The sequence below is a fragment of the Sceloporus occidentalis genome, unplaced genomic scaffold, assembly GCF_023333645.1.
Source record: "Sceloporus occidentalis isolate IW3139 unplaced genomic scaffold, rSceOcc1.0.p SCAF_30, whole genome shotgun sequence".
Classification (NCBI taxonomy): domain Eukaryota; kingdom Metazoa; phylum Chordata; class Lepidosauria; order Squamata; family Phrynosomatidae; genus Sceloporus; species Sceloporus occidentalis.
The window spans coordinates 8,172,250-8,186,821 of record NW_028317010.1 but is presented as its reverse complement, the minus strand read 5'-3'; the positions used below and the strand labels follow the sequence as shown (position 1 = coordinate 8,186,821).

At 38.2% G+C, this 14,572-nt stretch overlaps 1 protein-coding gene across 1 annotated transcript in view; it reads left to right on the top strand.

The window, feature by feature from the left end:
* Positions 1 to 14,572, top strand: part of LOC149299009 (phytanoyl-CoA hydroxylase-interacting protein-like) — a 45,662-nt gene that overhangs the window by 20,433 nt on the left and 10,657 nt on the right. Inside the window, exon 2 of the mRNA XM_089486952.1 lies at positions 12,699 to 12,895. Coding sequence (XP_089343078.1) covers positions 12,699 to 12,895 — 197 coding nt within the window. The remainder of the gene's footprint in view (positions 1 to 12,698; positions 12,896 to 14,572) is intronic.

Genomic DNA, 14,572 nt, shown 5'->3' with positions numbered 1-14,572 from the left:
TACATTCCTCATTGAAACAATTTCCTATAAGCTTGAGGCTCGGACATAAAAGGTCCTAACCCATATTGATTTTTCTGAAATATTTATGTCTGAACCAGCTACTATCTATTTTACAATGAAACAAAACAAAACTCATTTATGTTATTAGAAAATCATGCTGAGACAGCAGGGTAGACAACATCGGCAAAGGAAAAGAAAGCTTGGAACTGTAGGAGTAGTCAGAAAGGACATGATACTTTATGTTAATATTTTATGTTAGTATTCTAAAAAAAGCAGCGGTGGGTGATCCGGCAGTGTCAGGTTCTAGGTGAATGGCTGATTCCTGACATCGTGGGCTATCTGTCTATTTAACTATCTCATCATAATAAATCTGTGAAACATTTACATTCATAGCTAACAGTGTGCTAACTGGAAAATCTTAAGTGGTATCTTTGAAGCAGGTTAACTTTTAACCTATACATGTCTGTGGCCATCATAATGGATAAGGCATAGTACCTTCTACAAAAGGACACTTCGACATGTGTAAGGACCGGATCTCTTGAAGAGCATCATGGTAGTCACTGTGACATAGGGTTTAAGGATACTGAGACAATACTTTAAAATGTAGTTTTGCTAGTGAAGAATAGATGCGCATTATTATTATTAGTTATTGTTTTACCGTATATAGTGCCATCATATCCCATAGCGGTGTACAATAGGTAGACAGGACATAACAAGTAGTAAATAAATAACAATTTGACTTACAGAAACAACAGGTGAGGAGGACCCTGGTCAAATGAGCTTACAATCTAGAGGGATCTAGAGTACAATGTTTTGCCTGTAGCAAGGCACTACCTACATGTATTTATTTCATATGGAAGTCATTATCCACTCGTATACAATGCATTCAGTAAACAGCTTGGTTTCCGCGAAGGAAAGCTTGTGCTTGCAGGTTTAAGCATCACCACTGAAAATCAATTTTAAAAGAGTTGAGGCGGTTGCTAAATACTGGTGCAGGTCACAGCAAGTCTGATGCCTTGCCAAGTATTCTCACTGCAGTATATCTGATAGCACGCTTTCCAGTATGAGCTGACTTTAGACTTTTCTGGTTAAGTGATGACTACTGACTTCTCTGATACTATTGCTTACTCTTTGGAACTTACAGATCACAGGCAAATCAGGTAAGAGGTATGCATCTTCTGCAACATTGTCTTACATTCAAAAAAACAAAAAAAGATACAAATGAATACACTCTATTTTACACAACCTGGCTTTTAAAATTATTTATACAATGCTCTCGATTTCCAGGTGTTAATTCAAATGTTTTCGGAAACAGCTGGATCCATCATTTTAGCAATATAGTCTTTTTTTTGCTGTTTTTAAGCATATTCCGGCTATGATGGGAATTTGTATAACGATCAGACTAAGATTTAGTTTGAGCTAAAATGATTGCAGAATAATAGCTGTATATATTTTAACCAATCTGTTAAATTATGAATTTCATTATTTTTATAAAGCTTTTATGAATTTCTTAGGACAATAATTTTAATATATTGCATATGATTTAGATCACTAGTATTATATTAAATATATTCACAGATACAAATTTTTTACAGTTGGTCTTTTTTGCCGATTTAACAGGTTTTTTGTTTTTGTTTTAAATCTCACGTATGCAATACATGTGCACATTAATTATTTCATCCTATAGCCATAGGTGATGTCATAGTTAAAGACATCTTAAAAGCTTTCTAGATACAATATTTTAGGATTCTGTAAAGCATCTTGAGTTCATAGATAGACGCACCCAACTCCAATAGTCTTTTATTAGTTCTACCCCTTATGTCCATTACTTGTGCTGCCACCATCAGGAAGAGTTGGAATAGGACTATGAAAAGCTGCCGTCATAATGAGAATTTAAGCTTTATTATTATTATTATTTATTGTTTTATATAGCGCCATCAAATTCCGTAGCGCTGTACAATGGGTAGGCTTTCTTCAAGCACTTTTGGCTAAATAGTGCAGATATTCAGATCTATTTATGTACTAACCTGTCTAGATCAATTCTGTTCTCCAAATGATGGACATTTTATTCTGATTGGTAAGGTGCTTATGGGTTTTGTGTAAAACCTACCAGTGTGTATTAAGTTTGTGAATTCTGCGTGGTAAATATTCTCTAGAGGCTACATTACTTAGCTCTTTTTATACTCTAGGTTCTAAAGTATAAAATAACAAGCAAATGACCATCTACTTTTCATGTCCTCCAAAGAATTCCTGGGCAAATATTATGAGCATCTTAATGCTTCCACAGTAGTATCTGCAAAGGAAGATCACACACAGGAACAACGTTTTTTCCTGTGAAAGCTATTTTTTCTTGAAATTTTTGGAAAACAAAATAAAAAAATACATAGTGAAAAACACAGATTTTTTAAAATTTCAGCTGTATCAAACATCTATACACAGGCCCAATCTGAACGTGAGCATAAAGACGTAGATTGCAACCACTTGTATCCAGCCATCAGCCGCACTTATCTCATCAGGCGGCCACTGGCCTAAAGTGCCAGGGCCGTCTTGTCATCGCCTCCCCGGCTCCGCCTGTAAAATACAGCGATTAAAGCTTTGCAAGGAGCTTACATTTTATGTCGTGAATCTTAAAAGTCAACTTGTTTTCATGTTCTTTCAGTTGCATAATGCATCTGTAATTTAATACGTGAAGGGAACTCCACCTACACAAACTTTTTTTCAAACAAAAGTGAAAAACATCCTGTAATTGCTACAATCACACGATTGTCTTTGAGTGACATTACTGGCTTAATTTACAGCACGCATGAGTCACCTAACGTATACGCTAACATTCATTATATACCCTGAAAGCTGGAATTTACTTTAAAAAAAAGGGTTACATACAGTGGGTGTGCGATGATTACTACCGAAGAGTCTTTTTGTATCAAGAATGGGAAATGATTGGTGTTAATGACTTGACACCTTTAGATCGAATAAACCCATTAGCTTGGTCTGCAGGAGCGACCTTTCTCCATTCAAAGATTTGCCTTAGATTTGCTTGTTAACATTAGGTTATATTAAGTCCAGGAATTTTGGCATTGTAAAACTAAATTTAGTAAAATAAACTAATTTTGTTTTATTTTAAACACCAATTTTATTGTGCCAATTTTATACCTGGGCTCACTGTAAATGTAATTATTGATATAATGATATGAAAATATCCTAGTCTAGTTTATTTAATGTTTAAATTAATAAAAGCATATGAGGCAGCATTTTACGGCATGTGTTACATGATTTATGAGCAGAACTCTCATGTGCTCAGCAGTGGCGTATTTAGTATTTACCGTCCAAGCTGCCATAGGCCTAACCCAGGGCAGCGCCAGCCGTCTTCCTCTCCGCACCACCATACTTACTGCTGAAAGCTGCGGTATCATTTCCTTTAAGGACATGCGGCGCCAGGCAGAAATAAACCATGGAGACTGTCCTTTATAGGGTTAATAGGCCAGGTGGGGGGAATCAGTGATCTCCTTTTTACCCATGCCACTGGACAAGAAAAAAAGACATTTGAAATTAGAATATGGTAAGAAAACAAAACATGCCTCGATTCAGTCTACGAATTACTAAAATAAACACGATATTATAATGGTGCACTCACATGTTACCGACACCTCACCCTTGTTTTTGTATTCATGTTGTGTAATTCTGTGTTTTTATTTTTGGGTAGGCAACAAAATGTTCAGCCTTGAGCTCCCAAAAGGGTTAAATGTGCCGTACAGTAAAGCAGGTAATGCATAGTCAGCTCCTAATACAGCTTGCTGATAGATATTATGGTTCTACTCATTGATGGTTATTTTTCTACTATATTCGGCTAGGGTCCTGCACCATATGGCATACATTGTTTTCTATTGAGTAAAACGCACCACGTAGCATCTGGTGAGGGGGTTTATGTCTTTTACCTATGCAATTAAAGTAACAGCAAAATATTTAATCTTATAAAGTAAAACTGAGTAAGTTAATTATCATTTTTCTTGTAAGGCTCATGCTTGCTTGAAATTAATACAGTGCATCCTATTTATCAAAACCTTGTGTAAAATAGGCTGATCTCAATACAGAAGACCAAAAGGACCCCTATTCCTATGGGTGGTTCAGTGAAATATTATTATTGTTATTATTATTTTAAATTTGTATTGCTCCAACTATTCTTGAAGCACCAAGGTTCAGTTCTTCAATATAAAGCGATGCCAAAGTACCCAAGTAAGGCCAACAACGAGAACCAACAATGGGAATCTTCATCTTTGAAGGCCACTCTCCATGAAGGGATACGTGAGCACCCCCTCTTAGAGCTGCCTTGTCTGAAGGCATGCAAGAAGGCTGGCTCTTCTTGGTCCTTACCATACTGCTGAGTCTTCAGGTGGATCCAGCTCCATCGTGGTCATTATCAGTGTACAAAATCCCGTAATTCTTTCAAATAAAAAATAATAATAGTCACATGTGCACAGTGTAAACAACAAAGTGGGTCATACGGGCAAAATAAAATAAAGAGGTCTAAATGTGCAAAACTAAACCAACAAAGTGCACCATGTACCCCCTACAGGTATATATATATGGTGACACACCGATTATAGATATTTTCTGTGGGCTTCAAAATCACCTCAGGACCTTTCCCAAGCATTCCCCCTCCTGCCAAAAGGCCGACAATGTACGCAGCGCTTCTTACAGCACATACATTGAAAGGGGAAAGACAATGTACTCACTGAACAAGCAGGGGCTGGGAAAGGAACATATTTTACATAAAGAAATTTTATGGAAAAAATGAACACGACTGTTCCTTCAGTGCCTTGGAACGTATTATCTGCTAGTTACGTATCACATTTCTTAGGGAAATCGGTAGGCCTTTGGTGACTCTAGGTGCTGTAATACCAAAAATATCTAATGAATATAAAATAAGAAGAGTAGTATGTATAAATTGCATAATCCTGGTCTCCATAATCAGAGCTGCAAAGATTTCCGGATTACTGAAACAAAATAACAGTTGGATGTTCAGGATTAAGCACTGTTGACTGGCCACATGCTAGATTAATCCTTTCTTGCTTCAAAAGAGAAGCAACATCTATTACACATCAAACACTTTAACAGCGTAATTTAAAATGGTTTTAGACTTTTCATAATTCCATCTGAAGGATTTTTATTTTTGAAAAAAATATGTAATGGTTTATTTTGCCTCTGCACTTGCCATGCAGATCTCCACATAAAGACAGATTTTATTACTAATTTTTTTATTATTTATTAGCACAACTCAATTGTTCACAGTTTCTATTATATTTTATCTCATTATATTTTGAAGAAAAAGTAAATGAATAAGTAAAAGTAAAGACATATATCCATGATCAAAAGTAGTGCTTTCCACCTAGAGGAAGCATTGGAGGAAAAAGCTTGTTCCAGCACCTGAGTTTTTTACAATCTATACATATATATATACCTACACATCCATGCTCACACACACACACACAATTGCACATCCATGCTCACACACACACACAATTACACATCCATGCTCACACACACACAATTACACATCCATGCTCACACGCACACACACACACAATTACACATCCATGCTCACACACACAAATTTACACATACAATTACACATCCATGCCATACACACAATTACACATCCATACTTACACACACACAGAATTACACATGCATGCTCACATAGTGTATATATGAGCATGGATGTGTAATTTTGTGTGTGTGAGTATTGATGTGTAATTGTGTGTGTGGCATGGATGTGTAATTGTATGTGTAATTTTTTTTAAGAAAGAGCCCTTAAATAAGAGCCGATTAAAATATTTTTCAATATTTTTTTTTAGAATTGAGACATTTTTGCAGTTTTTTCTTTTTTGAAAAAAATACTAACACTAGTAATTAGGCCTAGTCAAAAAAGACCCAATAAAGTTTAATGGACCATACAAATTTCCATATTCAATAATGAAATTTGAGGTCAGGCCTGTTGAATGCGTTTATATATTTTTACTACAACAGAGAAAGGACGTACCGGTTCCTGTTCATTGTTTAGCACATTGCCACTAGATAATCTCCTTAGAAATCTAGATCAAACCATTCAAGGCTAGACAGCCTATTTTAAAGCTGTTAGAGCAGACTGACAACAGAAGGCTTGAATAACAGTTGGCTTCATTAGTTTTTTTATAAAACAAATACTTTATGTGTAGGTGCTACACTTTCATAGATGACTTAAGAAAACATGGATAGATGTATATCTTTCTATATTTTTGTGTTTACCAAGAAGCTGATTTTTTTTATTGTTTATTAGATCAACCCAATTTTTTTCTTTATCCAGTTCTTGAGTTTTTGCAAAGAGGTTTTTCATTTTCTTGTTGTATACCTACTAATTGTATATAAGCTATATGTATTCCAATATCACCTATATGGGAAAGGTCACAGTGGTATAGTAGTAGTTGGGGGACACCAGGGCCGGCCTAAGACATTGTGCTGCCTAGATCCAAGAATGAAACCATGCCCCCAACCTCGCCCACATCCATTATGTCATGCTTAATAAATTCACTATCTTATGCTTTCACACTCTTACCCATGCTCTCTCAATGTATCCCTTCCTCCTCCACTGACTTGCTTTTCTGTCCCTGTCTCCTTTCCTACAGCTTCTTCTCTTGCTTCTTTTTGTTCTTCTCTCTTCTTTCTTTGTCTGCTTGCCCTGTAACTGGCATACACACTGGCACATATCTGTACACACATTCTCACATTTGCACAGACTTACGCACTCACGCATATACATACACAGCCATGCTCTCACACAAACACACAGCCATGCTCTCTCACAAACACACATCCATGCTCACATTCAAACATTTACACATCCATGCTCACACAGACACAGCCATGCTGATACACCAACATTTACACATATATGCTTCGACAAACTTACACATACATCCATACATGCATCTTCCCAGTCACTCCCTTACGCTCTCTCTCATTCCCTCAATAACCCACCGCAGCCACACCTCAATCCAGCCACGTTCCTGCCTCCCACATTGCATTTCCGCAAAGGGACAGAGCTTCCGAGCACTCCCTCTCCCCCGATTGGAGGAACAGGGGTGCCCCCCCACCATGGCTGCACCTTTTTGCAGAAGTGCACAAGAGGTTCAGACAGATTTGTGAAGGAGAGAGGCAGAAACACTTCTCCTTCTCCATAAATCTATCGGGAAAGACTGTCTTGAAACTTGTGGCCCCTGTCAAAATGTTGCCTGGGTCTCATGGACCAACCGAGGCCCATGGTGGACACGAGGACTGCTGTTGATACTAGGCCCCAGGCTTACCAGGATCTAGTAGCTTGTCTTCCTCTGTAATCCCTGTAACTGATAGCCATACCTGGCAACTTCCTAGGTTAAGTACCTGGAGCTCTCCCTCTTCTAGCGGAGCGGCACCATGGGGGGGGGGGGGACAGCTAGCTATGTGTAGGAGAGGCCAGTGAGTTTAATTGGATAAAACATTGCTCTCCTGCTCTCCGGAGAAGAGGATAAACTGGCCTGGAGACCTGAGGAAGCAGGGCTTCATCCAGAGAGTTCAAGTCAAAACCAAAGAATTCCCAGTGATGCTGTAGTATATTTCTGTTATACGCTATAGTAAGTTCCTGCATGCTTCTAGGGACATTGAAAGCACCGGGTTCTTTTATGTTATGGTACAAGTCATGTAGTAGAACCTATGCTGCGTTTAGAAGAGTTGGAGTGGTCGCTTTCCCTACCCCTGACTACCATCTCTCCATCACAGCAGATGCAATCAACAAATTAAGCAGCTTCTCACTGCAATGTTTGTGACAAGCACATTTTCAGTGTTAGTATAAGTATGGGCATAATGTATACCTACAAATATATTAACACGTATTGCGGTGATAAACCAGGAGCATTTTACATGCACAAAATCATTGCTCATTTTACCACCCTCTAGCACAAGTGCTTTTATCTTGACATCTTCCAGAATTTATTTGTAGCACTGCATTTGAGATGGGATTGCTTCAATATACAATTACAAGTAATTACAAACGTGTTTATAAAGCCATTAACAAAAAAAATAACCCAAGACTGAAAACTTTTCTTTTTTTCAATGAAGAGTTTATACAGCTGAATTTCCTAAGTGATGGGTTGTTAAGAAATTGTAGAAAAAATAAGATTGTCGGCTAGGCTTATGGGCTTTTTCAGCAAAGAAATTCAAGAAAGCATCTTGCATTATCAGCCCCAGTTGTTAAATCGGAGCTGTGTTGAGAATTGCCTCTCCCCAATTTACTGGTTAATTCATTTATTAGCCCATACCACACACACAGATATATATATATATATATATATATATATATATATATATATATATATATATATATATATATATATATATATATATATATACATATATGCATACCTGGGTACATGTGGGCTCCAGCTACCCGGAGCCTATCCTGCCCATGACGTCAGTGGGCGTTGAGCGGCATTGAGAAGCTGCAGTGCAGGTAAGGGGGTTGGGAGGGTCTTTGAATCAGTATGCATGATTGAGTATGCGTGATATGCGTGAATGAATGAATATATGAATGAATGAGTGTGTGTGTGATAGCATGGATGTGTAAGTGCTGGAACTTAGGCATGATGGGACTGTGATTGCTGTTAGCAATCACACTCCTATCATGCCAAGTCAGCCAGTACATGCTGAAACTTAGCTAGCTGCCCCCCTTGTCTATTGATGCTGCCAGCAGTATGGGGTCTGCACATCACTTACAGCCACCCTGTACCAGCATGTACTGGCTGACTTGGCATGATAGGAGTGTGATTGCTAACAGCAATCACGGTCCCATCATGCCTAGGTTCCAGCATTTACTGGTTGGATGTGTAAGTGCTGGAACCTAGGCATAATGGCACTGTGATTGCTGTTAGCAATCACACTCCTATCATGCCAAGTCAGCCAGTACATGCTGAAACCTAGCTAGCTGTCCCCCTTGTCTATTGATGCTGCCAGCAATATGGGGTCTGCACATCACTTACAGCCACCCTGTACCAGCATGTACTGGCTGCCTGGGTCATATTGCTATTTTTTTTTTGTCCAATTGTGGTGTGTTACCTACTTTTATAAAAAATGTGAGTTTTTATTATTATTTTTAAAGGTGGGGGGTCATTTTCGGTGTTGGCTTAGTGAACCGTCAATCCAGAATTTTCATTTTGGTGCATCCCTAGAATAAATAGAACTATTTCATTTTTTAAGAAAAAATTTGTAGTCACAACACTTTCTAGGCACAGAAATCAGTGAGAGGAAAAGTAAAGGTTTTGTGTCATTAACTGTATTTTAATCTGCATAGCTTATTAAAGGCCATATTTTTTCACAGTGAAAAATTAGTGCGGCCCGCGCACGTATACAATTCCGATGAAGTGGCCCACTGCAGAAAAAACTTGGACACCCCTGGGGTAGAAAGTGAGAAGGGGGGGTAGGGAGAGGGTAGCTAGTGAGAAGGGGGGTAGGGAGAGGGTAGCTAGTGAGAAGGGGGGGTAGGGAGAGGGTAGCTAGTGAGAAGGGGGGTAGGGAGAGGGTAGCTAGTGAGAAGGGGGGTAGGGAGAGGGTAGCTAGTGAGAAGGGGGGGTAGGGAGAGGGTAGCTAGTGAGAAGGGGGAGGTAGGGAGAGGGTAGCTAGTGAGAAGGGGGCGGTAGGGAGAGGGTAGCTAGTGAGAAGGGGGAGGTAGGGAGAAGGTAGCTAGTGAGAACGGGGCGGTAGGGAGAGGGTAGCTAGTGAGAAGGGGGAGGTAGGGAGAAGGTAGCTAGTGAGAAGGGGGCGGTAGGGAGAGGGTAGCTAGTGAGAAGGGGGGCGATAGGGAGAGGGTAGCTAGTGAGAAGGGGGTAGGGAGAGGGTAGATAGTGTGAAAAGGGAGGGTAGGGAGGGGGTAGATAGTAAGAAAGTGTGAGAAGGGGGAGAGGGGGTAGATAGTGTGAGAGATGGGGAGAAAGTGGGGATCTGATGGGGGAAATGCTGTCCCCCCAGATTTTTAGGGGTTCCTACGCCCATGGCTGAGAGTGGTGTGTATGATTGAGATGTGTGATGTGTATATTTTGAGTGCCTGAGAATAGTGTGTGCATTAGAGTGGTAGGTGTGTTTGAATGGACACCAGTGTTAAGTGGTTGAGTTTACGTTGGTGTGGTTGTGGTCAATTGGGTTAAGAGTGGTCAGTGAGTTTGTGTTTTGATCAGTGTGGCAAAGAGTATGAGTGTGTGTGCATGGTGTAATGAGTAATAAGTATATTTAAGTTTGTGTTAGCTTGGCTAAATGTACATAAGTGAGTCAATGTAATAAAATGGTCTACCCTTGGGGAAAAAAAGTCCTTCCTATTTGAAAAAATGTCAGGTCCCTTCCCCATTAATAATACTGAATTTTAGTTCTACTCCGTTGGAAGTTACCATACTTTTGTTTTATTTAACAGAAAAGGTAAATTTTAGAGTTAATAATATGTCCCCTTGGGACTGTTTAAAATACATTTTATTCAAAAGTGCTAATTTTCTCATACAATACAATAATTTGCAAATGAATCACAGATGTTGCACCAAGTCTATTAAGCATAGTCATTTTTTAAATTTCTTTTAGAGCTTATGTGCCAACCTTTTTTTCTCAGTAGAACAAATTTACATTTTAGCAAATGCATATAAGTGATCATTTTTGCATACAAGTACAGAAAACCCTCAAAACCTTGTTACAATGTTAAAAGAAGCACCTCAGCTCAATTTTCATGTTACATACTATCGAAGTCTATTATGCATGCATTCTAGTCCATTTTACTACTTGTGTTCTTTAGTTATTGTGGTTCTTTGTATCATTTAATGCTCCCCTTGCTATCGCTACTGAAAGTAAGAAGCGTACCATGATATACTTCTCGCACATGCTCTGTAGAACGCCTATTGTAGACGATGGGAAGGAACATAACCCAAAAGTCTCTAAAGAATGAATGTTCTAAATGGTATGCAATATGGAGTCTTAAATATGCATAAAAAATGAAATCATAATTTTAACAGTAAAAGGTATTGTTACTAAAGTTTTCTTAATTTTTTAGCTACGCTTGATTAAAAAAAGAGTCTTATTAAAGCCCGTCATTTAAATTGAAATTGCAGGCATTTTGAAGTTCAAATGTAAAATGTAACATTTCCCTTTTCACATTTGCTGCTGATTTTAAATGTGAGTAAACATTGCACAACCCAGTTTTAAATATCAGGTAATTAACCATAAATATGATTATAGTTAATCTGTTCATTAAATGTGTTGATATGTTACTCATGCTACGCAGGTACCCGATGAGCAGTTACTCTAAGTTTACAAGGCCTAATCAACTTCAGCGTTGTAAATCACCTGCTAATTAATGTATATTTTTAGGTTCCATATACATTTTTTATTGTTTTTTTTTAATGACTACATCAGCTTATAAAATGTAAAAATCACAAATTGTATCTAAAGTGCACAAATACCCGAAGGAATAGTTAATAGTCGTTCCAATGTATGAAAATGCAAATGGCCGATGACAGAGAAATCACTGGCCATGATGATGGGTCTTTCAAACACTTGTTGCTTGGTCAGGACACTTTTTCACTATCCACGGCTCTCTCTAAACCAGGATAGATGTCGTAATTATACATTATTTTACCCCATTTCCTCCTTCTTTAAATTCTCTTTCTCATTTGTCCTGTAATTCTCCACTCATTTCACTATTAAATACTGTAAACATTCCATAAACATTCATACATTTCATTTTTATTTAAAGTGGATCTGCGACCTTCTCAAATCCTACATTCCATAAGTATATCAATATATATATATTCTATACTACCATTCGAATCACTCATGGTTTTCATGGAATAGAAGGACATTTCTAGCTGGGCTAACATCATTGCAAAAGGTCTTTCTAATGATCAATTACCCTTTTAAACGTAAACCTGGATTAGCGAACACAACGTGCCATTGGAACACAGGAGTGATGGGAGTGATAAAAGGCCTCTATGCACCTATTAAGATATTATATTAAAAGTCCTTTTACAACATTAAGTTTGTGCAGTTGAGACAATTTCTTCTTGCGATGAGCTGAGAAACGTTTATTACAAATTAATCCATCAGTTACAGATAAAGCCCCAACACTATTGTTACAGGAAAAAATATTAATTTGTTTGGCCAAGTTCATATAGTATTATAGCATAATAGTCACGGATACTATACAAAGAAAGTAATGTAACATTTCTAAAATGTACAAAAAATACACCCTGCTTAAATATAATAACATTTACCATGTATACTGTTACATTTTGTGTGTCATGGTAATATACATGTATTTTAACGGTTTTGAAAACTGGAATGAATGGAAAGTGCTGAATATATACAAAAGCCATGTGTGTGGACTTGGACAGGCAATATGCAGATTAATAATGCCAATTCATCCGATACCCATTTTGAGCATCGGCTGATTGTTCGGAGGACTGAGAGCTGTTGTTTTAACACTCCAATGCACCTGTCAGACGAACATGAATAAACAACAAATAAATGACCTTGGAGTAATTTGTAACCTGATACGATGTATATTTACGCAACGTACAGTATTATAGAAAATATTGAAGCAGGGTGTACGACAACATTTGTGTATAATGTTTTCTTTGCTTTTTTTTTTGTGTGTGCAGGGAATAAATCTCAAGACAGCGGCATTGCAGAAATGGAGGAGCTGCCTGTCCCTCACAACATCAAAATAAGCAACATCACATGTGATTCTTTTAAGATTTCATGGGACATGGATGCGAAATCCAAGGACCGAATTACACACTATTTTATTGATCTTAACAAGAAGGAGAACAAGAATTCCAACAAATTCAAACATAAGGTAAAATATTCATAGCAATAATGTTACAATTTCTATCTATGGAAATAGAATTTTGAAATGTAAGAAAGTATCTGAAATATGATAGGAATAGTTCATATTTTACACTAGTTCCACATTTATTGTTGTCCATTGATTAATACATTTGATGAGGTAAAGACAAATAATTATTTGAACACGACAGCATAAATGGTGATATAATGACCGTCTACTGGTCAAGCAGTTCTACCACACCTTCGTCAGGAAGGTGTCTTTAAAGACATTTTTAAACTTTGTGATTGTGGAGCATTTAGTGGCTTAAAGTAAAGACTTGCCCAAGAGGTGATGAATGAAGAAAGATGATGGTGATCTTTTGTGTGAAACCAATTTGCTGCTACAGAAGATTTAGTCCGGCAGAAAACTATATACAGAATCCATTTATCTAGGTGACAAGTCCACTGTGAGCTTAGTTTGTAAAGTAAAAAAAGAATGTATTTTTGGCAGCCTCTGAGTAATAGTTCAAAAATACCGGTAGCTGACAGAAGCATCTTTTCCACAGTCTCTTTAGCACTAGTAGACACTAAGCCATTATGTTTTAATTGGTTTTGCCAAGCGCTAAGGACAATGCAACCTTTCCAAAAGATATCCAGTTAAAAAGAAATGCATCATCTGTTCATCTTCCACTTAAAGAGGATCAGTCACTTTTCTATATATACAAATTAGAAAATAAATACACTCACTGGCCAATCACGTGGCAGCAACTCAATGCATTTAGGCATGTAGACATGGTCAAACCGAGCATCAGAATAGGGAAGAAAGGGGATTTAAGTGACTTTGAACGTGGCATGGTTGTTGGTGCCAGACGGGCTGGTTTGAGTATTTCAGAAACTGCTGATATACTGGGATTTTCATGCACAACCATCTCTAGGGCTTACATAGAATGGTCCGAAAAAGAGAAAATGTCCAGTGAGTGCCAGTTGTGTGGAAGAAAATGCCTTGTTGATGTCAGAGGAGAATGGGCCAACTGGTTCGAGGTGACAGAAAGGCAACAGTAACTCAAATAACCACTCGTTACAACCAAGGAATGCAGAATACCATCTCTGAACACACATCGAACCTCGAAGCAGATGGGCTACAGCAGCAGAAGACCACACTGAGTGCTACTCCTGTCAGCTAAGAACAGAAAACTGAGGCTACAATTCGCATAGGCTCACCAAAATTGGCCAATGGAAGACTGGAAGAACGTTGCCTGGTCTGATGAGTCTCCATTCCAGCAGCGACAGGTGGCAGGGTCAGACTTTGGCGTAAACAGCATGAAAGCATGGATCCATCCTGCCTTGTATCAACGGTTCAGGCAGGTGGTGGTGTAACGGTGTGGTGGACATTTTCTTGCCACAATTTGGGCCCCTTAGTACCAAGTAACCCAATTTTGGGCTGTAGGCCAGAGGATCTCGACCTGGTCCTCAACACACACACACACATGTGAGTGTTTACAATGGATGGCTGATGTATGTCCACCATTTATACCTATTGCAAATTTAAAAGCAGTAAAACAGTAGATACAGATACAGATACAACCAGTATCCTGGTTGTAATTATTCAGTAATATCAAATAAACAGGGCATTGTGCCTTCTCCAGAAAACCCAGAGTTAGGCAGGTTAATTGAAAGACAAATAGCCACAAGTTTGTCAGTCAAAAGC